Genomic DNA, 24386 nt, shown 5'->3' with positions numbered 1-24386 from the left:
CCCGGACATGCGACTGCCTCAGTCATACCAAAATTTTGTCAAATTACGTATTTTCGAGTCCCAACGTCTATGATTACATAGAAAATCTAAATTGGGTGTCTCTTTTTCTTCTGAGCACCACAAAACTCTCACTTTTACGCTTGCCAGCCATTTTAAAGCGAATTACAAAGAAAAATTTTGTCCGTACACAGAGCAATCACTAACGTCGGGATTTGAAAATACGTAATTTGAAAAATTTGGTATGACTGGGGCGGTCGTAAGTCGAGGAGTACTTGTATATGTAACTAATCACTTATTTATGTCTTAACACTGCAATGTACAGTACAGTACAACACAACACAGATCATATGCGAAAACAGCAGTGAGCGAGCTGTAATTACATGTACGTACACATATATGGGTTGATAATGTTTTTATTGTTGCATTTTTGTAGGAGGGAGGAAATGCCTCGTGTGTGCCGAGTTATCGAGGGTTTACCGTATATCATTTAAACAAATAAAACATCACAAATACAATTTACATTTTTAATAAATCTCCGTATAAATAAATAATCCCAATAATTCCCCTACCTAAAAATATAGTTCAAACAGTAATTCACTGACATGTTTTAAAATTTATTCCACTACTGTACTTATTAGCTATATATCATAGTATTGCAAAACAAAAACAAATCCAACCACTTGGACATTATATAACAGAAACCCTCTCCAATCCACAATAAAATTTCTCTATTACACTAAACTGAAGATGATTCCCAACCCCCACAGTTAGTACAAACAAAGACTTAATTGTTACTGCACATTCTTGGAACTATAATACCTTTAATTACATGACATCATAAAACTACAACCCAAGGCTTTACTTAAATTCTATACTCTAGTAACCAACTTTAATCTTTATTTTATCAAAAGATAGGACTTTTGTTGGCCTCAATTGCCCATGGAAGCTCTGTCAGAAAACAGTGTTCTTTCTCCTACTGGTGGGTTTTCTTTACATTACACATTATCATTATTATTACCCAAAACTTTTTCATCTACTGCAAAGGTGTTCCTATAAAAATCTCACAAAACCATAATAGCCACATACTGTACTATGTTATGCGTGAACTCTGAATTCAAATGACAGGGATTATACTGTACTACGCTATTCTTGGAATTAAAATATTGCATAGCCATTCTAAATTCTCTATGTTCAAGCATACACTTGCCATAACTGAGGAAGAGATATGGCAGAATATTTTCCATTTTACTCAGTTCAAAAATTCAAATCAAATGAACTTAAGTACAAGTACCAAATATAATGGCATTGACTAACATATTGTGTACAGTTGGGTCAAAAGTTAACTCCTCCCAACATGAAGCATCAACCCCAAATAAAATAAAGCAGCACAGCCACACCAGACCAGTCAGGGTAGGTAAATTCGGAAACTCGTTTCCATGACTCGGTTTCAACAAACGGAGCGAACTTTTGTCAGCAACTATATATATTATTTATTTAATTCATCTAGCTTATATTTCTCTCTCGTCTATGAAACTACACTTGTCCTGACAGCCCCCATCTGTGGGTGTGGCCATGACAGAAGAGCCTCCAGGCCAACCTATCATTACTGTATATAATTACTTTCCCCCTCTTATACCCTCCCATGTACTGTACTATCCTTATTGTTCCACCTTTTAACCTTTAACTGAGTAAAATAGAGACTAATTAGAGATAGTATATTTGCTCCTGGAATAGTCCATAGCATGAATGTCAAGCAGTTCTAGATCCAAATTCTAATCATGGCACAGTGCAATCTTGGGATCATCTGAATTCGGAGTTTACAGTAACGACAACAATCACAAATACGGTGAACCATTACTGTACATCTACATATTTTGTTTCAAAATCTAGTAATCTTGACAAGAACCGAGTTAAAAAGAAATATAACACAGGTTGTGGAATGGGTACCATAATTTTAATACAATAATTTTCAATGAGTCCTGAACAAATTTAAGAAATTATGACTGGTATTTTCAAACACCATTAAATAAATTTAATTCAACCGAAAATGCTTTCACATATGGTACAGTATTTGCATTTCTGTTATGTTTGAAAATTGTATAAAGGTAAATCCAGATTTTGCAAATTTATAGATCAGAAAACTTAACTGTACCATACAAATTTGTAATGGTCAATGTGTGATAATTGATTCTATTCAATGCAGTACCATACAAACTTCATATGATTTATACACCGATTTTACAATTCAAACTACACAGCATTTGATACAGGAGAAATACTCTCACTGTCACAAAAATCTTGAATGCATGAATTGCTATAAAAAAACCCTATTTATTAAACCATAGATACTCATACATTCACTATCACACCTTTCTCAGCAAATTACAAAATACAAAGACACTTACACCTTTACACTGCAGAAACAACTTATAAAATGGAGTACCTCAGTAGATATATATTTTTTAATGAACTGTGTATTATTGCATAGCAAATTACACTTAAAAATAAGACAGTTAAAAGTAGCTAAATTGGAGAAGAAATTAAACACTTAACAAATTCTGAAACCTCAATACTTTTTTATTGCTTTCCTAATAAGTGCTTGCCGCTGCTTGTGAGCTTCAGTTGTAGGTGCTCTCTTATATGGCCGTAGTTCATCTGTACCAAAGCCTGGTATCCACATGTGCCAGTTGCGTTCTGTAAATAAGGGAAAAATTACTAAATATATTTGTGAAATAAATTTTGTTCATCAGCTCTTATGTAATTTTGTTGGAAATGGGCAAGTTTACACACACACACACACACACACCAGTAAATACATTGAGCAAATCTCTATAACTCGTAATAATAAGGGTTCTATACAGTACTTGCCAAAATAAGAGCACATAATGAATTATGATCAATTGCATATAACACCGCTAATGCAGCCGTTACAAGATGACTGTACAGGGTAGTTGTGCTTGTATTAACTTTAATACTAAATGTCTGACAACAATTATTAAGTTGAGCCAGTAAAGTAGGTTACATGATGCTTTCAGGTTTTGTTGAATTTTATAAATAGTTTTTCTACAGTACTGTATACCAATAGTCAATAACAACGATTATTTCAAGCAATAATGTAACCTTTCCTTTTTCATTGTTTAAAGACTTGACTGCAGAAACTTAACTTGCACTCCACACAATCTCTTCTGTATTAAAACACCTGTTGAATAATTGTGTGTGCTTAGTTTATACATCTAAAATTTTTCAATATCATTTCCACATCAACAAAAGGCACATGCAGTAGTCACCAGCCTTCTGTATAAACTAATTTGTCCCTTACCTAAATACATTTGCACATCTTTGACATCAAGAACTCTAGCTCCCCTGTGCTTTGCCAGGCGACAGGCTGCATTAACAGTCGACTCAATAAAATCATCCGCAATAGACAAAAGCATTTCCTCCACTTCTTCTTCTAGTTGTTCATTAGGATCAACTTCCCTAACCAGTTCAGTAATTCTCTGTTTGTTGAGAACCTGTTGAGAAAAAACACAGATTGAATAAATATCTTATTAAGCTTTTACCCAGAGCTAATCTATTGCTAGGTTTGCTCTTGACTCTGAGGTCTTGGGGTAAACTGTAGCTAGGCAAGAATATACTGTAGAAAGATAGTAATGTCAAGTACCCTAAATAAACTTACATTTTCACTTAAGGGTTGTACACCTATAAAGCTGTATCAGTTAACGTAAAGGATGGTAACTTTAGTGCCTTTCCGGAAGATTGTCTAAGTCTTAATCGTACAATTACTGCACGACAACCATGATTAATTCTGGATTACTAAATCATCAATTTAAAAAGAAACTTATACAGTCCTACAGCATTTTAACAGCTTGAAATATATTTTTTTAATGAAGGAAAAACTGAACCCCCCAAAATTTGGTATGTGAACTTCAAATTTGAATAAATTACTGTACAGGGTATCAAAATAAAAACAGAGAAAGCATCTTCATGGATATTGCATACCGGTGCTGTGGAATCTGCTGTCACATTAGAGGATGCAGTCGGCGCTGGAACTGCCTGGTTGGGACCAGTAGTCTTCACTTGTGTGGCTGCAGCAACCATGTTTGGTTGAGACACATGGTTGTTTACAGTTTGTATTTGCTGACCTTGTACCAATTGCTGTACCCCTGTCACAGTCTGTGCATTGACAACCTGAAGGAACCATTACATGAAATCTATTAATAAAATGTACAGAAAGGTCCTGCTGAACAAGTAACTGATGAAGTAGAATTTGGTTTGAAGGGCATAGTGTGTTAGGGTGTGGAAATTAAATGAATAAACTTCAATATAATTTAACAAGAAAAATTATTTGTGAACCAGCACACATTATCATTCATGCAGCGAGACTATTAATGCTTTCTCATTGGTTGATTGGCCAGCCTGGCTAGTGCACCTATAAACTCATTTTCTATACTACAAGGTGAAGTCAGTAGCAGGCTGACCCAGCCTAGCTAGCCAACTTGGCTTTCTGGGTAACGGCCAGAATTACATGTGTACTTGTGCTGTCCACAGCTCTTTCATCATTCAGTAAGCACTGTGGATTCTAACCAGGTGTTAACACTTTATTAGGTTTCTTCATTAGGGGATTATTACCTTACAGAAGAACTTGAAGGATGATATGGGCAATCCATTATCAACTGCAAAAAGATGGTAATTAAGTCCACAAGTATTGCAGAACAGAGGTGTTCTCACAACATTCTGGAGCATGGAATAGTTTTCTCTGATGTATGAAGTGTGGTTAAAATAAAAAGCATGATGTTCAGCATGTGAACCTTAGCCCAGTAATACAGTATAACTGCAATTTAAGGTTAAAGAGTAAATCACCTATGTGTGAATCCAGCTCTTGTCAAGCCTTCATAAACAAGATCAATCGATTGTAATGACAGGTCATATCAATGCCCTTCATTATGATACTATTACACAGGTTTTGGAGTGAAAATCACATTGAAATGAATAATGCTAAGCAGTTTAAAAATGAGAGTTTACTATAATTAGATTTCTCAACTAAAGCTCATTACAAAAAACAAATCTAGGTCATAAAAGAAGTGCAAATTCCACTTATAATTTTTTAAAGTTATTTAGTCAACAGTAAAATCCTCAAAGATTTTATTGTAGATAACTGTATATTTGTGATAACAATTATGGTCTTGGAATGGAATTCAAAACTCCAAAGCAACATAACAGAATCAATAGCTTTAGTCCACAAGACCATTACTGGGTGTAATTTTTTCTTTAATTCTTGAAGAAAAATCAAACCCCAACCTATATACAAAAGCAACTGTCCTCCCTTTACTACCGTTATTAACACTATTGGATCTGGTTGGTACCCACAGAGCTGGGTCACTGAGCTGTGGATTTAGGTTGTTTGGCATCACAAGACATCACTTTATGCCTACCTGTCCTTGAGTGAGGCTTGAAGCAAGAGTTGTGTTGACACCTAATGGAGCTGTGGCTTGATGCACCACTTGACCTTGCATAGTCTGGCCAGGCACCAGCTGTGTAACTAACTGTTGACCACTTAGACTTGTCAGACCAGAAGTGGTTGACATCACCACCTGACCTGTATGTACAACATTAATAAAAAAAAAATATCAGATTCTTCCAGGAAGATGGGAGGTTTTCCTAATTCCACTATTCTAAAGAAAACAATGTTAATAAAAAAATGTATAGTATGGTTACAGCATATAAATAATAAAGTAAGGATAACAACTGAATAAAGAACATTTTATTGAGGAACTACTACAATGGGATCCCTTCGGCAACACTTAATAAATTAAATTCCTTTTAAGTGCACTTACTTTGTGTATCCATTAATATAAAAATTTCTTCTGAATGATACATGCATGGGTAAATGCAATCCAAATTGTACAAGAAAGAACTACTGCATGACAATCTCCCAAGCAGGAAAGATAGCTTAAACTTGGCCATTTTTTTTCACTATTGTATGAAATTTTTTTTCAATATGTTCAATACAGTAGCCCTTCAAAATCCAGTACTGGTACAGCATACAATCAGCGTCTGTTTAATGTACATGATGTGTTCCTGAAAGCCTGTACATTAGCTGGACATACATTAGTGGACATTAATTTCCCATAAAAATCCATGTTATAAACTGAGATAAATCCCAGAATTTTCCATGAAATTGCCTCTAATAATTACAAATTAGTGAAATATGGACAACTAAAATTAGAGCAGTTACTTGCAGATTGGCCTTGAGAATTAATACAGAGAAGACAAATTACTGCTGTCTGCTACACTCTTCACATGTTTCATACTAAGTTTGTTCTTTACTTTTCAGTATGGTATTTACTAATGAATGGGCCAACCCAAGCTCACAGCCAACAGACACTATGCTCTCACACTATCTATTGTTCTAGTTTCCTCATCAAGAATAACAGCATGTATCATCTTCTTAACAGCAATAGATGCAGCATCATCTTAATTTTCTTTGTCTTTGCTCATATTACTGTAAGGTATAATGAAACACAACCAGCTGTGACTGCATCCCAAGCAAATCGACCAAAGCAAATCGACCAAAATAAACGAAGTGTGGCAAGGGAAGAGCATCAGTGAGTGCGTGAGGGAGGACAGGTTCAGCATGCACGCAATATAAGTATCTACAGATGTATTATGCAAGATTGGATTAATGGTATTCTGTGGTACAATACCATTATCAAATGTGTGTATCTACAGATGTACATTAGTAGATTCCGACTGTTCTGTATATATAAAGTGCTATTCATAAATGTACATATATTCAGTAACTACAGCAAGTAAGGTTAAGGTACACCTTCAATAACTTCAATTTCTGACAAATTTTCATTGTAAGAGTAACTTTTTAATCTTAAAAATGTTCCAGAATAGATAAAAAAAAAAGATATGAAATCAACTACTATCATCACCTGCACTGTTAACTACTTGTGTGCCCGAGACGACCTGTCCCTGTACTTGTACCATTTGGCCCTGCATAACCTGGCCACCCACCATCTGCTGGACCTGTTGGGACATGTTGCCACGTAGCTGTTGTTTCACTCCACCTCTGAAATACAGAGCAACTATAATAATCAAACACCAAATTCCAGAAAATGGTTACTTACCCCTATGAATGACACCTGCAATGGTATCCTGTAAAATATGCACAAATGAGCCAAGAAGTAAATAAAAATTGTATGATCCTGAAAATTTAATGATGATAGCCAAGTGGTTCTCATTATCATATGCCAGTACGACAAAGATAGAGATGGTGGTGCTGTAAAAGCTCTAAGGATTAGGCAGAAATACACCCTCAGAGAGTTAACCAACTTATTTTATTACTGCCATCCATGAAGGTCAGGAGGCTAATACAGATTCCTTAGCCCTCCCATACAATGAGACTCAGTGTTACCTTGGAACCTGAGATAAATATTCCCAGTACCCAGTCCCAATACAGTAATCAGTGGAATAAATGTCCTCGGGAAAACAGTCGAGTGAAGTTCTCTAAACTTGTGAACCACGTAAATACTTTGCAGGTCAATAAGAAAATAATATTTCGCTAAGAACCCATTACAAACTGTGGAAGCTTTGGTGTCTCAGAAACAAAGAAATTATCTTGAATTCCCATTTTTAACCAAGTCAGGATTGAGAAATTCTACTTTAGTTGAAAATCTTGAGGTTGAAATTCGAGCCCCAAACTTGTGATTGTGGTCTAAAACGTAAATAAATATGATAATCACATCAATCATCCTCATAATGGATATACTCTTAGCAAAATAAGAGATGGTCCACATATTACTTTGCTATCATCAGATACAAATTATTTATTCTTGATCAACTCATTCTAGATCCTGACCCAAAGTCAGGATTAAGAACTCCATATACCAAAGACAGGAGGAAAGAGTTGCTTTTTCTATCAGTTTTGACATACAGAAATGTTTTTTTTTAGCAGAAAGGAATATATTCCACTTTCGAAGAATGAAACGGGAAATAACTGCAATACTGTGCTGTATTTTAGGTTAGGTTTGTAAAGCCAGTTTCCTCATCTCATGAATGATAAATTGGAGATTGTGGCAATGGTAAAATAAATACTGTATGGCAAACGGAGGCAGTTCTCTGCACAAAAAAAAAAAAATAGTTTAAGAGAAATAATGCAAAGGTGTGCTGGACAACTCGCACCCAACATGTAGATATATATCATGTAGATCCACAATAGAAACGTGGACAAGGTTGATTTTAATATATAAATAGCGTGACTATTGGGTGACACATAATCAAGTCCTTACGTTACTGATACTGGTCTTGTTTCCGTGTGGTCGTGACTTTTAAACAAATCTATCCAGAGTATCATTAACATACATAACATAACTAATTGTTTATGTGTTGGCCAATATTCTCACTTCGTTCTTTTATATCCTTATTACTACTGTATTTCATTCTTGATGTTGACTAGTCAGAAGAAATTCCTGACGATGTCACGATGTCAGCCACTCCGTAGAACAAGTTCATTATGCCAGAAGTAGTACCAGAGAGGAGCCCCGAATTATATACTGTACACTAACTGATTTGTTTACAAAAAGCTGAAGCTGGAAAATCAATGTTTTTATGCATGTCTATATTTTGTTGACTTATGACCATTTTAAACGTTTACATCGCCCAGTTTATAAATTGAAACTGCCAAATCTATTAGCCTGAAATCAGTAAATTGCAATAAAGTTATTCTAAGCCACATAGTGTGAAATATGTACTTGTAGTGCAATGTTTGTGTGATGAAATAACATACTTATGTAATGAGATGCAACCATTTTAAAGCCTGCATTTCATTTCCCGAATTTCACTGCACTTTCCTACAAGATTTACACAATCTTTTTTTGAAATCATAGATAAAGCTAAAATACACGGTATATATACTAATAGGTATGGAGTATCTCTTAAATTAGGTGTAAGTAATCTTGGGTACGACTTATCTAGTGAGTTGGGTACGAGTTGACTTTTTCGGGTATACTATTTATCTTGGGTACGAGACGACCCTAACCCTGATGCAAACTGCATTCCTCCAGCATTTTTTTTATTTATTGAATTTAAGAAGCTTTTATCTTCACGAGAATTTTGGCAAATATTGGCACAAAAATATAAAAACTACAAAATCCTACACATGATATGCAGTTCCCTTGAGGTAAGAGAGGTGTCTTCAACTCACTATTAGTAAAAAATATATTTCATGAAATCACATACTGTACTCTGAAGTCTATGACAAATAGGAAGTTAAGTTTGTGGTATTTCACATTTTTTTTATTTAAATCAGAATTATAAATCTACAGAGCTAAGCTGAACCCTTCCCCTGGAATGACACAACAATTAAGGTACACTTAAAACAAAGGCATGAAGCTATTACTGCATAAAAAGTTACAAAATATAAACTTTAAACTGCAGGATACAATATTATTTATAATTTACACACAGAATTCTACCCAGTTAACAGTTCCCATTGTTACTAGTATACAAACATTCTAATTTGAAATATTCCTGAACTGCAGCGTAGTTTCACAATTAATAAACTATATATATATTCAAATTCTTATCTAAATCATCATGTGTTTAAACAAATTATAAGACTGTATAAATTACTTTAAATGCGTGATATACGGTAAACTGAAAGAATATTCCTACAGCTCAGTTGCCAAGTCTCCTCCTCGGCCTCTCCTCAGCTGATGTAAACAACAACTCTTGAGATAATTTAATACTTTTATCTTATTTCTTTTTTACATTTTTTCATACAACAGAATACATTATATATAACTTTACCTGATAGTTTCTTAAATTAACTGCCATGGGAATATTTTTTCAGGTTATAAAATAATGAAAGTGATGTTTCTTGGTATAGTAAAATATTTTTAGTTTTATTTTAAAATTAAATATCGATAAGCATTTTTTTTTGTATCATTTATCACATATCATTGTTTTGATAATAATGAAACAATAATGGTTAAAAAAATCTGAATTATAACAGTACCTCAGAAACAGTCAGATGAAAGTGTTTTAGGAGTGTGTTTTGAGAGTTGTATTTAACCATGAAGTTTTGAGATACATTAGTTAATAGACCGGGCAATGGTACTAAACTCTTACCACCTCTATATAATGGTGGACTTCAAATTATGGCGATATCGACCGTAAAGTACAAGATTAATGGACACTTACCCAGTCCAGGGGGCGGTGTTCAATATAGCTTTATTTTTATTTAGACTTTGGAGTAATATTCAGTGATATATTTAGGCCATTTAATTAAGGAGAGAGGAAATAATTTGACTGAAATGATAGTATCAACTGAATTAAATAAAAATATATCAGTGGAATCTAGTACGGGTGAAAAATAAAGCATCCAGGAGACTGTAGCCCCTAACTCGCCATCAGTGGAATCTAGTACAGATGAAAAATAAAGCATGCAAGAGACTGTATCCCCTAACTCACCATCAGTGGAATCTAGTACAGGTGAAAAATAAAGCATGCAGGAGACTGTATCCCCTAACTCACCATCAGTGGAATCTAGTACGGGTGAAAAATAAAGCAAGCAGGAGACTGTAGCCCCTAACTCCCCCATTACCCACGCTGACTCGGGACCCCCCCTAACACACACAGGCGGTACCTCCGTGAATTACACTACGTTAACACAGCTTATTGATGTAAGTATAAGTGGATAAGTAATTGTAGATTGATGATAATTCTATGTATGTATGAGGTAGAGAACATTTAATAATCTAGGGTGTATAGTTGAGATATTGTTTTAATGATAAGATATGAGGTAAGTTGAGTGGTCTGGCCTGAGGACCAACCTGATGAAAAATGTCTTTAAACACCTTACCAGAAATTGTTCGATTTAGTTCATTTTTTCCACAGATGTTCTCATCATTATAAAAGAGGCGACATTTCTTGAACCTAATAAAACCTGACCTAACCTAACCTTACCTAACTCCCTGGCCAGGTGGCAGACCCCCATCCCCCCCCCTTCATATTAATCAGAAAGTATTTAGCCAATCAGAGCGCAATCACGGTAAAATAGCGTTAGTATGAACTTATTAGGTGACGGCAAAATATCATCAATGTTTTATACATTTTAGGACCGCCCTTGATTTGGGGCCGTGCCCATTGCGTCACCAACCCGATTCATCACCACTGTTTTTACCCGTTTTGTCACCGCGTTTATTCCCATCACCATTTCAAGGGCATTACATTCCAGAAAATTCTTACATAATTAATATACATCAACATAGACACAAAAATTTTACTAAATTTGCCAAAGTAACTGTTGGTTGGGATAGAAAATAATCAAAACACTAGTTTACAAAATTGTATTTCAAAATTATGCCTCGGCATAATACAGTGGTCCCTCGGTTAACGAACACAATTCGTTCCAGAAGGTCGTTCGTTAACCGAAATCATTGTTTCAATGGGATTTTGGGTAATTGGTTTCAGCTCACCGAAAATTACATACAAAGGAAAAATAAATGCAGTAAAGTACACTTACTTTGAGGTGTGTATGTAGAAGGCTTCTGGTTGATGATGATGGGAATTAGAAGTGGGGGTGGAGGAGAAGGGAGAAGAGAAGGAAGTGGGGGTGGAAGAAGGAAATCACCCCATGCTTCATGCTGTCATTTCACCCATAAAATTTTAAGTTCACTAGATGTAATTCAAGATTATTTTCTTTAAATCAACATTGCACTGCACTATATATTGTCAATATGTAAAATAAATTTCAGAATGACCAATACAGTGGTCCCTCGGTTAACGAGCACAATCCGTTCTAGAAGGTTGCTAGTTCACCGAAAAACTCGTTAACCGAAACCATTGTTTCAATGGGTTTTTGGGTAATTGGTTCCAGCTCACCGAAAATTGCCTAAATTCAACAAAAATGGTAGAAAGGTACACTTACTTTGAGGTGTGTATGTAGAAGGCTCCTGGATGATGATGGGAATTAGAATGAGGGTGGAGGAGAAGGGAGAAAAGAAGGAAGTGGAGGTGGAGGAGAAGCATTTTACTGCTTCTTGGAAGGCGAGTCACCTTCCATGAAAATGTCAGGAACCTCTGGACTGACAGATTCTCCACCAATAACATCCTCTCTCCTTCATGAAGTGGAAGGCTGAGGGCTAGCATCTTGTTCCCGCTGCCTTTTACTAAAGAAACTGTCAATTTTTTTTTGTGGGGCATCTCTCCTCCTCATCATTAACTGATGTTTGAAGAAGGAGACCACTGTGTCCTCAACATGACACAAAGCTAGTTCAGACTTTTCCACATCTGGGTGCCTTGAAGCCAGTTTCCTGAACTTCCTTCAGATTTGCCATAACAAAGTTGTGAGGTGAATAAAACTTAATTTAGAGTTAAACATAAGAATTTACAGTAATAAATATGATCTAAAAGTAAGGTAATTCAGGTATACAGCTAATTGGGAAGGTAAACATAATAAATATTGGCACACGGTAATGAAAGTTTATAAGAAACCTACCTCATTGGGCCTATGAAAGCTACTACAGCAATATCCCCGTTAACGGGAATAATTGGTTGAGAGCAGTTCTGGGTTTGAAAGATTTCTGGTTATGGAGACAAATTTTTCATCCCCTGAATTTTTTCAGCGACGGGAAAGTTTTCCGAGAGCTTAAACTATGCATCTCACAGTCAGAACAGAGCTGTATTTATTTATGCAAACACCACTGTACACATGCAATATACTGTAGAGTAGTGTAAATAAACACTGTACTACTGTATGCACTATCCTGTACTCACCAGCGGATGCTGTCATCTTGAGCTTGTAATACAGGCAGGCCAAATGGTGATACAGTATGATGATACCTGTACTGTACAGTACATGATGGCCTGCCTCTGTCCTGTACCATCTCTTGTAGGTGTTGCTGTCATTCTTCTCTCCCTCCTTGAAGGAGGGATTGTGCATGTACTGTACAATACAGCTCCTCCCCGACTTACGACTTGCCTCAGTCGTACCAAAATTTTGTCAAATTACGTATTTTCGAGTCCTAACGACAGTACACAGTCAAAATTTTCGTTTGGTATTCACTTTAAAATGGCTGGCAAGCTTAAAAGTGAGAGTTTTGTGGTGCTGAGAAGAGAAAGAGACACCCATTTTCTATGTATTATTTAAGCAATTTCGACTTAGGACCATTTCAACTTACGACCTGGATTTGGGTCCCTAACCCCGTCGTAAGTCGGGGAGGAGCTGTATGCTGTACGTGCAGTCGTGCACCCTCTACACTGTCCACTGCTGTGTACCGAACAGCACTGTACACATGGTACTTTTACACTTACTCTGTGTACAGTACAGTACAGGCAGTTCCCGACTTATGACAGGGTTAGGGACCCAAATCCAGTCAAATTGGTCGAAAATGAGAAAATAATACATAGAAAATCTAAAATGGGTGTCTCTTTTTCTTCTCAGCACCACAAAACTCTCGCTTTTAAGCTTGCCAGCCATTTTAAAGGGAATTACAAACAAAAATGTTGTCAGTACACAGCGCAATCACTAACGTCGGGACTCGAAAATACGTAATTTGAAAAAATATTGATACGACTGGGGCGGTCGTAAGTCGAGAAGTACCTGTATATGTAACTGATCACTTATTTATGTCTTAACACTGCAATGTACAGTACAGTACAGTACAACACAGATCATATGCGAAAACAGCAGTGAGTGAGCAAACAAGCTTGCACAATGGCAGCAGACAACGAACTAAAAGTGTCTGTCATGATACAAAAGTATGAGGAGATTGGCTGTGAGATATCAGCAAGTCGTAGGCATCCCATGCAGCCTACCTGCATCAGAAATATGATGCAATCTCTTGAAGATTTGTTCCCATGCCTGGAACAGAGATTTTTTTCAAAATTTCTGGAAGCGCGCTTGATGCAATCGTCAAAAATTCATTTAGATACCCAGAACAGAGAGGTTTTTCCTGGAATTTCTTGGAATACTAAAAAAAAATTTGGCTTTTGGAGAGTTCCAGTTATTAAAGATTCTAGCTAATGGAGAGTTTTCTGTACAGTATTTAATATAATTGCTTTATTATAGTAAAAAAACTTTAACTTTAAAAATTTTTGTATATGGCAGCTATACAGTATACTGGATCCAGGAGATTTGGGGGGGGGGGAATACACTCCTTTTGTAAATATAGAAATAACTGTACAGTATGTTCGTTTCTAGGGTTTATGAAACTTTTAATCCAGTCGTGGTAATGAATTTAGTTGGGAATACAATGGTTGGGGATAAATAATTATCTGTTTTAAGCAGTAATAAATGTTATGTTGCAGAAGTGTCTACATTACCTCTCATTATGACTGAGGGTGAAGTGGCCACCAACGGCAAGACAGCTGATGCTGATAAGCCTCAAGATATGGATAGCAAGATTATTCGCCAAATAGAGTATTACTTTGGCGATTATAATTTGCCAAGAGACAAGTTCCTTCAGGAGGAGGTGAGTGTGAAGTTAATTCCTTCTTCTCCTTAACTCTTCTTGGTCTCATTTACCCATCTACCCGGTATCTCATTGCCATTATCCCTCTCTTCCTCTTTTTCTCATCTTAATTGTTCCTTTTTCTCTCCCTTTTCATCTCCCCATTTAACTTACACTGCACTTGCGTCGAATTTCCATTTTTTAGTGGGGGTCTAAAAAATTTAATATAATTTGAAAATTAGATAAATTTTTACTTTTGTGGTAAGTTCCCCCAAAAAGGTGAAGGTGGGAGTTTTTGCTGCTGAGCATAAAGGGGTATGCTTCAACCTCCCTTTGTTGGTCTCAAAAATGACTTGCCATAGAGGAAGCAACTCATATCTTCGTCACACTTTTTTTTAGGATGGATGTGTTCAGCATTTGGGTTGACAATACAGTACATGCACCCAAGAGTTTCATATGATAGAATGTTGACTGTTACCATGCTGCAATAATCAACAAAAATTAATTGATATATCTGTACATCTCTCAGTCCTAAGTGCTAATTATTATAAACATGATATGGTTATACTGTATTACATTGTGTGAGTGCTTCCTTAACCTGAGCTGTTGGCTAGCTACAGTAAAAGTTTTATGGCAGATGAGAGATGTGACATGAGGCAAAGGAGAGGATGTTTCATTTCCTTTTGCAGAAAGTTGTGTAGTGTTGAATTTCAGAAAGTCCCCTGTTGGAAGTTTACACCGTGTAACCTCCCACAGGAGTTATTATTATTGTTTTTATGATTTATTATTGGCTCTTCTGTGCTATATATATGATTATTGGAATCCTTAATGGGATTTTAAACCCATCTAGATTTAATGGGATTTTAAACCCATCTAGAACTGGGTTGTTCAGCAGGGACAGCTAAATCCCTGTCATAGTGACTCGTCATAATTACCCTCCATAAAACTGTGTTATTCTCCTACTTGAGCTTACTTCTCGGCTTCTTACCCTAGTTTTAGTATTCTTTGGGTGATTTTTGGTGCATTTCCTCTTGTATACATATAATCACTCCCAACAGACCCCTATGTTTGTTAACACACTTCTGCTACAAGATCTCATATTACTGTGGTCAGATATATACCGTTTATAACTGAATGTAGTTTTACAGTACTGTCTCAAGAATCTGCGACTCAGAATCCTGGTACCTTCAGTTATCCTGAAAATTTTCCCAAGATTGTTGCTGTATCAGACATCCAGATTTTATGGGTGATTTATTGTTAAAATTATAAATTACAGTTCAAGCCAATAAGTTAACAAGACTAGTAATGTTATGAATCTGTTACAGATAAAGAATGATGATGGATGGATTTCTCTAGAGACTATGACAAAGTTTAAACGCTTGGCATCTTTATCCACGGATTCTTCTGTGATATCTGCTGCTCTGAAGAAAGCTACCAATGGCATTATTGAGGTAAGCAAGGCACAGGGTTGGAAAAAATCATGATTTAAAAAAAAATTGATTTATTTGGTTTAAATCGGATTTTTTTATTTAAATCAATTTTTTTTATTTATTTACTAATTGCATTAAAATAGTATTTTTAAACCATAAAAACTATATTTCAACCAAAGCTTATTCAGGATAATAAACAGAAAATTGGTATGAAGATATTTATGCAGTAGATGTACCAATGGAATTTAACACAATAATATTCTTTTTGTAAAATAAAAGAAAACTGGTAACATATCTTACATTTGAGTGGACAAATCCAAACGTAATAATGAAATTTAACATAAATGCTCTTATAGGATTACAGTGTTTGAAAAATTAATAACTTCTTCAAGTCAGCAGAATAATATTCTCATTTTGTAAAAAAAATAATACTGGTAACAAGTTTATTTTCTTACATTTGTAGAATTATAGTGTATTAAGAATTACCAGTAATAACTTCAAGTCAACACAATATTCTCATTCTGTAAACAACAAAAATAGTTCAAAACATTTAAATTAGCTTAGTTGAACATTGAAATGTTTATGTACTGAGACAACCTTAGATGCCTTTTCCTGTCCTAGGCGATTTCCTACCTTTGAGTGTACAAATCCATATGTGGAGAAAATTCTCTCAACCCCTGCTGATGATGCAACACCTGTAAATAATTGCCTAGGAACATCCATTACATTTTCTGTCATATCATTGGCAAAATACTGCCACCAAGCAAGGGGTGAGAGAGATTTTGCAACATCTTTACCAAAATAGACCTCTTTTAATGGTGCACTTCTTCCATGGAAGGACATTAATGTTGAAAGGAAATGTGGAAGAGACTCGCACACATACTGTTCTGCAATGTCTCGCTGCTCAGGAGTCAGATGTCTGCCCTGATACCTTGGATCTATCACATTAGCTAGAAAATGGGCTGGTGTCAATGCTACTTTGATTCTTTTTTCAAAATTATCCATATCCTTCTTATCTGTTAAATACTCCTTAATATCAGTTTTCAGTTTTACCCAGATTTCTACAACATCACTTAATAGGGTATGTTCTCTCTGGACACAATCCAATGCCACAGCAATAGGCTTAAGTCTCTCTAAATAGTCTTCTGCAGTTCTTTTTAATGCCTTATCATAAACTTTCCTTTCAATTTTCTTATCAATGTCTTCACTATTTTCCTTGCACACTTTGACAAGGGTCTCCCAGTTCTTTAAATAAGATTCAATAGAATCTGTCACTGTGTTCCATCGTGTGTCTGATGGCATTACTAGCATTGTTCCTCCTGCTCTTCTATACAAAGATCCTGGGATGTGATGATTTCTGAAGTACTTAATGATTTCAGTCATGTGCTCCTTAATGTTCTTGATTTGCAGGTCTTGTGAAAGCAAATTTAACAGGTGTGCAGAGCAACCATATGTTATAATGGATTTATCTTGTCTGAATTCACTTCTCACTTTTGCCATATTAGCAGCATTATCTGTTACACAGCTTCATACTGTGCATCAAAATTTGTCTTCACACTTTTTTGTAGCACAATCAGCTAATTTCAACAGATATTCAGCTGTGTCTTGATTCTGTGTGTATAGAGTCAACAAGATAAATACGATTGTCCGCTGTTAAAGTTATGCATACTATAAGCTCATCATGGACATTACTCCATCCATCCATGGAGTAAGTATTTATTTTCTTAGTTAACAATATATTTCATGTAAATATATACATTAATAATGAGACCTTATGATATGATCAAAGTTTCGCGAAACTGGAGAGAACAGACTATAGTACAGTACATAATTATGTGAATCCAAATAATGTTATTAGCTTGCTGCATTGCATATACTTTTCAATCATGGAGAATAAAAAGAGAAACAGTTATTAGTAAAAAAATCATTTTGATTTAGATCATGATTTTTTTACTCCGATTTAAATCGATTTAAATCATGTGATTTAAATCATTTGATTTAAATCATAACAACCCTGGCAAGGCACCACATTACCAACTGTAGCTATATTACTTGTCATAACTGTTTTCTACTTTGGTTTATTAGAATTAGCTTGTAGCTAAAAAAAAATATGGTATGTGTAAATATTCCTCCTGACCTTAATATTTCTTTCAATTGCTCAATAAATCCCTAAATATTTAGATTGCACTGTGTCTTACTACACTAAAACTTTCATAGTTTGTAAGTTATTATAATTCTGCTGTTTCATAAATTCATAACATTAAAATCACTTAAAACAGACAAAGAAATATATGTAGAATATAGGGAGGCATTCCCCATTATATACTGTACTGTATGGCTTCACAAAAGCTTTCGTTACAAAAATACTTTTAACACAAAAAAAATTACCAATTTTTCAATAACTATGAAACAATGGTAAATGATAATTTTTTTCTAATAAAAATGTGGATTGAATACATAATGCATGTACTGTACAGCACAGTACAAATACCTGTATATACAGGGTATATGATGTAGATATTGTCATACGGACAATAAAATTATCAACATGTACTGTACATAATATACGATATGTAATTTATCTTTGTGTTGTAACCTTTGACAATGCTCTCACGTACCCAAATGAGAGCCAGCTCACAGCCCATGGGAAAGGGTAGTCAAGCAGGAACTAGTCTCATATTTTTTTATTCACCACTTTCTAATGAGTGACCCATGCCCTTTGATGCCGCATTTGTTGGCATTGGCAGTGAATCACAGAGCTCCCTGTAGACGGGTGAAAAATTGAAGTGCATCTCAGTTATCAAATACTGTACCAGATTTTTCAAATAAACCTTTTGCTGTGCATTTTTAAATGTCAGTGATGGAAATGAATTTGTGGGGTTATACTTTATCGATATATTAGTTCAATGCAGAAAAAATCTTCAGATGTTAATGTGATTTTATATTTTACTATAATTTCACACAAGTTTATAAAGAATGAATACTTTGACAATACTGCTTTACAGGGGCTTTAGTTATTGTTACTGTATAATATAGTTTTTATATTGATAATAGCAAAACTTGTGGGAGCATGTTACTGTAAGGTACTGAGTAATGTTATATTGTAGATTTTAATTTTGATAAAATAGTGAATTTTGTAATAGTATAATTGATTATATGCTTTATGCCTCCAGGTGCATGAGAATAATGAAAAAATCAGACGAGCTCCTTCACACCCACTCCCTATCTTTAATGATGAGGTGAAGGAAGAGACAATGAAGCGCACTATCTATTGCAAGGGCTTCCCTAAAGATGGCTCAGTCTCACTAGATGATCTGCTGGAGTACTTCAAGCAGTATGGACCGTATGAAACTGTACTGGTGTGTATTGGTCTTCTTTTGTATATTACCAATTAAGTGTATATGTTAGAAACAAGGTTCAGTATACAATAGGTACTCACTCACTTGAAGATTTGGGTTCAGGGATTTGAAATTTACAGTGTTACGTACCTTGAAATATTTTCAACCATTTTAAGCCCAATTATTTGATGCCTTTTTTTTTTAAGAGGAAAAACAATTGTGTGCAAAAAAAATTAAAATTAAATATTTTTCTCATGTGCAACAAAAAATTATCTTTATAATGTTGCTAGAGGCACTCACAGGATTTTAGAACTAACGTTCCCTGTGAGTTGTTGTACAGTACAATATACTGATAACTTTGATAGCAGATAGTACTCAAGAGGTACGAGATATTTAGGAAATGGAAGGATGATATGAGACGGAATTGGGGAAAACTAACTCGCTGTAAAAAATGTCTACAGTGAATGTGGAAGGAAGTGCAGAAGAGGTACTGGGGTGTAAAAGGCAGATTGCAGGATGTTTGGCTTTAAGCGGGCTGTATGCGCAGGTAATCGTGAGGCTATAGCGAACCTGAAGACACTCGTCATGAGGAATAACCTTTATCCCTGGATTGTGTTTAGTGCTGGCTGTGGTGCTGAAGCTGGTTTATTTACAGGAGTCAGAAGAGGGGAGAATCTTGAATTCCTTGCACTATACACCAGCTACAAATTTGTGTCTTGAAGGAAAGCCTCTTGTTGAATCATCCCTAAACACTGCCATGATATGATAAAATTCCAGTCTTAGTGGTGTTGGAGTAATTTTGTTCTGCATTTTAAATATTAATTTATTTTTCAGATGCGTCATTTCTTTGACAAGGAATCGAAGAAGCAGGGCTTCAAGGGTTCAGTTCTTGTGGTGTTCCCAACAGAGGAGAAAGCAAAGGAATTTAAAGAAGTAAAGGAGGTTAAATTTAAAGGTACATATTTAATTCGCAAGTGGCATGAAGATTATGTAGAAGAGAAAAAGAAGGAAATCGAGGAGCGCAAAGCCAGGAAAGAGGCAAGGAAGAAGAAGGAAGAAAAGGAGGGAGAGGATAACAAGGAAGAGGTGAGTTTAGAACATTGTCTCATACAATTTTCTTCATACCATTCTGTCCATAGGTAATTACAGAGTTTTTGCTCTTCATCCATGTCATTTACTATCATACACTGTTCCACCCCAGTCTCTCTACCCCTGTTAAATTTCTCTCTCATTAGCAGACTTTTGTTCACTGAACCTATATCCATTATATATTGTGTCTGACCATAGGAATTAGGAGGGCACATAGGGTTATTTATTTGCCTCTCCACATAGAAAAAGTGTTTTCATTTAATAACTTGAGAGAGGCATCGTAAACTGTATTGAAATTTTGCATGGAACTTACGTTGATTAATATATAATTTGGTATGATAATCAGTATTTTTTGTTTTGTTTTTCCTACTTTATTCCCATTTTTTGGTCCCAGTTCACCTTTGGAATTTTAGCAGGAACACGTGTATTGACAAAAATATCAGATTCATCTTAAATATCAAATGAGAGAGGGTTCAGTTGTACCTTAAGAAACATTTCATGAAATATCATGCCAGAGATCCAGGAACATTTAGGTGGGGGAACCAGACAGAGAGAAGGGTAATGGATTTTTGCATTTTTGAAAATGATGAATTTGGCTATTCACATATTTGTCATTTGTAAGAAGGTGCTGATGAAAATCCTAATCTCTTCATGCTGACAGACATCATCCATACACACATTTTTATTTTCTCTGCATTATCTCTGCTTACTCCAAGTGCCCATCTTCAAGAAATCATTTCCTCTTTTATTTCTTGTGTTGGATACTCAGGTTTTATTTCCATACCCTATTAAGATTGTCACTGTAAATAAAATAAAGAATGTGCTTTATGTTCGAAAACTGGCTTCTATTTTTTAATCCATCAACTCGAGACTTTTATGTGACCTGACCTTTGGGTTTCAATTGCTGTACAGTACTCTGAATGGCTGTAATTAATGCTGGTTTATGAGGTTTCCTCCTTTTTTCTAGGATGCCACAGAGATTGAGAGTCCCAAGGGCATTTTCATTCATTTTTCTGGCCTGAAGGAGGGATCTGAAGCAACAAGGGAAGACATAAAAGAGGCATTGGGAGATATTGCAGACCAGTGTGCCTGGATTGACTTCAGCCGAGGGATGACGAAAGGCTATCTGCGCTTCAAGGAAGAAGACTATAACAAACAAGTGATGGAGAAACTGGAGGGAAAACTAAAGGTACAGTACAGTATAGTGATTGATCTTGCCTCTTTCTCACTACAGTACAGTACTGTACTTGTAGGGTGTCAGCATTTGGGCTACCTTATAATTCTCTCTTTCTCTCTCTCTCTCTCTGTATTGCTCAAAGCTTTAGTCTTTTGCCATTGTTGAATAGATTTAACCTTATAAATGGCTGAATTAAGTTCAGTTCAGTAATTATAATGTAAAATCTCTTGCTGTGGGCCGTTTCCACTACACTTGGGCACCAAACCAGGTAAATATCATCATTAACTTGAATATGCTGTATAGCTTTAAACATAGGTTGGATGCTTATATGAGCAATAGGGGTTGGGTGTAAATGGGACTGCCCAGTATGGGCCAATAGGCCTGCTGCAGTTTCCCCCATTCTTATGTTCTTATATGGATGTCACTCATTTGAAAATATATTGTTCCTTTCCAGGTAAAGGACATGGATTCAGAATTACGACTGGTGGAAGGGGAAGAGGAGGAGGAGCAGTTCAAGAAAATGAAGGAAGCCCGATCCAAAGCTCGTGCTAATGCAGGAAGAAAGCGAAAATCTGGAGGAAGAGGTGGCCATTTCCCTAACAAGAAGAGAAAGTTCTAGTCATGGTGTAACTAATTATGACAAATATCTAGAATAATTGCTTTAAAACAAAATATTTTTCCTTTTTTTACTTAGAATTTTTAGAATTCTTAATTAAAAACAATCGCTGGGTTACTATGGTCTGTTTCTTAGGAAAATGTAGAAAGAGTTACACCCACATTCTCATGTGTGTTTTGTTATTGGCTTCCTTGATAGCAGAGATCAACAAATATATAGCACCTTGTTGTTTAACAGTTCTTTTGTACTTGACTGGCATGTATGGCAGAAAATGGTATCTGTATCATGCCAAATGTGCCTGTCTAAGAAAAATGTAAGAATATTGCTTTTATTCCTTTAAAGGTTTTTTATAATCAGTGATATAAACTATGATTTGAAACTTTGGGTATCTTGATCCAGCCAATGACTGGTAGTCACAACACAAGAATGTGTGAACATGGCTATTTTTAAATTTCTCAAAGGAACGGACTGTAGGCTAGAAGAATGGTTGGTTATTTTTATTCTCAAACAAGGAATTTGGGAACATACTACATATTGTTAAGAAAAAACAAAACCTGTAATATAAATTTTTATTTATTTATATATTCATCTTTAGCATCTGTGTTATGGGTGGATACTGTTAAAAAAATACAAATATATTATTTAGGCATTGCAATAAACAGCTTAATTTTAATTGTAATATGTAATATCATCTTTAAGTTAATATTATAATGCACCCAGTTTCAATATCAAAATTGCTATTTAGCTTTTAAGCAAATTTGTTTTCCAATGTAAAGATGATGGAAGTTGAGAAGCCTGCTCATTGTCTTCTTTAAACCTTCACATGTTCATACTGTATAATATAAGTACAGTAATGTGAATATTTTACTATAGATTGAAATTACTGCCAATATGCTTGTTTATACTGTACTGCATTGGACATCTTGCAAAGTATTGGCATCTTATCCAGCTTGTGGTAGGTGCTATTTATACAGTACTGTGGCTCATAATAAAAGATACACAACCTCAAAGAACAGAGAATTCTATATTGGTTTCCTTGCAATAGGGTTTGTGTGTTAATCATAGTGACCTTAGTGTTGAATGATTGTAGCTGGTGTTGATGCACAGTGGGTTAAAAAAACACCGACGTTCACTGTTACTCCAAAGCATCACCAAGGAGGTTATCTGTCTTGTCAGCAGGGGGCCAAAAAAATTTTTTTTTTCTGAAATTGTATTGAAGACTTGTTGAATTTATTAAGAATTTTTGTGAATTTCTATGTATACTTGCATGTATTCAAATGTTTTGATATATGTTATCTACTGTATATTGATTACAGTATATAGAATTATAAAATTAAAACCTTTTTCATAAATCATACTTTTTTATTCCAGTTTTAGTAAGCAATGTTATATTGTGATATTTTTACTTGAAATGATATTAAAGAAGTTTTTTTTGGTCTTTTGATTTATATGGGATCATGAAAATATTTATGAATACAGGTATTTAAATAATTATTACAAATCTTAGACTGTTCTAGGTTGAGTGGACTTACTACAGTACAGTATATTGACATTGCTTGCCTTTACTGTTTATGTACATACACTGTGCTAAACTAATGAATGTCTGTATATATGATGAATTTTACTAAAGTTCTATTTAGCTAAAACACTTCTCAGAATGTGAAAAGATTACCGACTGTAATTCTTCTATATACGTTACTTTTTTTGCGGAGTCGTTTATTTTGTGAAATGTCTCATGCATGTTGGTAATTTTGCTAAATAAGACAGACAACCTAAACTAACCTAACCTTATGGTTGAATTAGGTTAGGATGGCTCGTGTAGCTTGATGCACAGCGAAGTGGTCATGTTTTTGTTATGTTTTTCTTTTTAATAACTGTGGACTGTGCTGTCCTAACCATAAGGTTAGGTTAGTTTAGGTTGTCTAAGTTATTTTGCAAAATAATTGATTCCGCATAAATTGTAACATTTTATATATATATATATATATATATATATATATATATATATATATATATATATATATATATATATATATATATATATATATATATATATATATATATATATATATATTATGTATATATATATATATATACATACAGTCAACCCTCGCTTTACGCGGTCCTACATTCCGCGTTTCCACGTTTACGCGGTACCCTACCGAAACCGGAATGCTCACATTCCGCGGTGAGTGTACCCCTTTACGCGGAGAGCGGCTGGCGAGCCGCGCCATTTTTTGATCCAAACCTCCCGCCATGTTGTGTAAGCGGCGCAAG

The 24386-nt window shown here is 35.1% G+C and overlaps 2 protein-coding genes across 3 annotated transcripts; one reads left to right on the top strand and one right to left on the bottom strand.

The window, feature by feature from the left end:
• Positions 1 to 510: 510 nt before the first annotated feature.
• LOC121871405 (transcription initiation factor TFIID subunit 12-like) lies at positions 511 to 9724 on the bottom strand. The gene is made up of 6 exons (XM_042373650.1): positions 9679 to 9724; positions 6939 to 7075; positions 5433 to 5596; positions 4000 to 4188; positions 3320 to 3512; positions 511 to 2694 (listed from the first exon to the last, which is right to left on the bottom strand). Exons 2-6 carry the CDS (start codon positions 7042 to 7044, stop codon positions 2567 to 2569), a joined length of 780 nt encoding a protein of 259 aa, XP_042229584.1. The 5' UTR covers positions 7045 to 7075; positions 9679 to 9724; the 3' UTR covers positions 511 to 2566.
• An 852-nt stretch (positions 9725 to 10576) lies between these two features.
• On the top strand, positions 10577 to 23461 carry LOC121871404 (la protein homolog). Of its 2 annotated transcripts, none has more exons than XM_042373648.1 (7): positions 10577 to 10688; positions 14317 to 14480; positions 15785 to 15910; positions 19063 to 19248; positions 20062 to 20313; positions 21284 to 21505; positions 21948 to 23461. In XM_042373648.1, the coding sequence occupies exons 2-7, from the start codon at positions 14340 to 14342 to the stop codon at positions 22110 to 22112; spliced, it is 1092 nt and encodes a 363-aa protein (XP_042229582.1). In that variant the 5' UTR covers positions 10577 to 10688; positions 14317 to 14339; the 3' UTR covers positions 22113 to 23461. The 2 variants fall into 2 exon arrangements, with proteins under 2 accessions (XP_042229582.1, XP_042229583.1); XM_042373649.1 differs by having other exon boundaries at positions 10592 to 10688; positions 14320 to 14480.
• The last annotated feature ends 925 nt before the right edge of the window (positions 23462 to 24386 follow it).

Source organism: Homarus americanus, unplaced genomic scaffold (assembly GCF_018991925.1).
Source record: "Homarus americanus isolate GMGI-L3 unplaced genomic scaffold, GMGI_Hamer_2.0 scaffold45698, whole genome shotgun sequence".
Classification (NCBI taxonomy): Eukaryota; Metazoa; Arthropoda; class Malacostraca; order Decapoda; family Nephropidae; genus Homarus; species Homarus americanus.
The sequence above is the reverse complement of the archived record's forward strand: the minus strand, read 5'-3'. Positions and strand labels throughout refer to the sequence as shown.

Excerpts from the sequence above, each read along its gene's own strand:
- LOC121871405 (XM_042373650.1), bottom strand. The coding sequence starts at position 7,044 with ATGTCCCAACAGGTCCAGCAGATGGTGGGTGGCCAGGTTATGCAGGGC. Across the intron at positions 5,597-6,938 it reads ACAAGTAGTTAACAGTGCAG|GTCAGGTGGTGATGTCAACC; the intron begins GTGATGATAGTA and ends TTGTACATACAG. Across the intron at positions 2,695-3,319 it reads AGATGTGCAAATGTATTTAG|AACGCAACTGGCACATGTGG; the intron begins GTAAGGGACAAA and ends CCTTATTTACAG.
- LOC121871404 (XM_042373648.1), top strand. The coding sequence starts at position 14,340 with ATGACTGAGGGTGAAGTGGCCACCAACGGCAAGACAGCTGATGCTGAT. Across the intron at positions 15,911-19,062 it reads CTACCAATGGCATTATTGAG|GTGCATGAGAATAATGAAAA; the intron begins GTAAGCAAGGCA and ends TTATGCCTCCAG. Across the intron at positions 21,506-21,947 it reads AACTGGAGGGAAAACTAAAG|GTAAAGGACATGGATTCAGA; the intron begins GTACAGTACAGT and ends GTTCCTTTCCAG.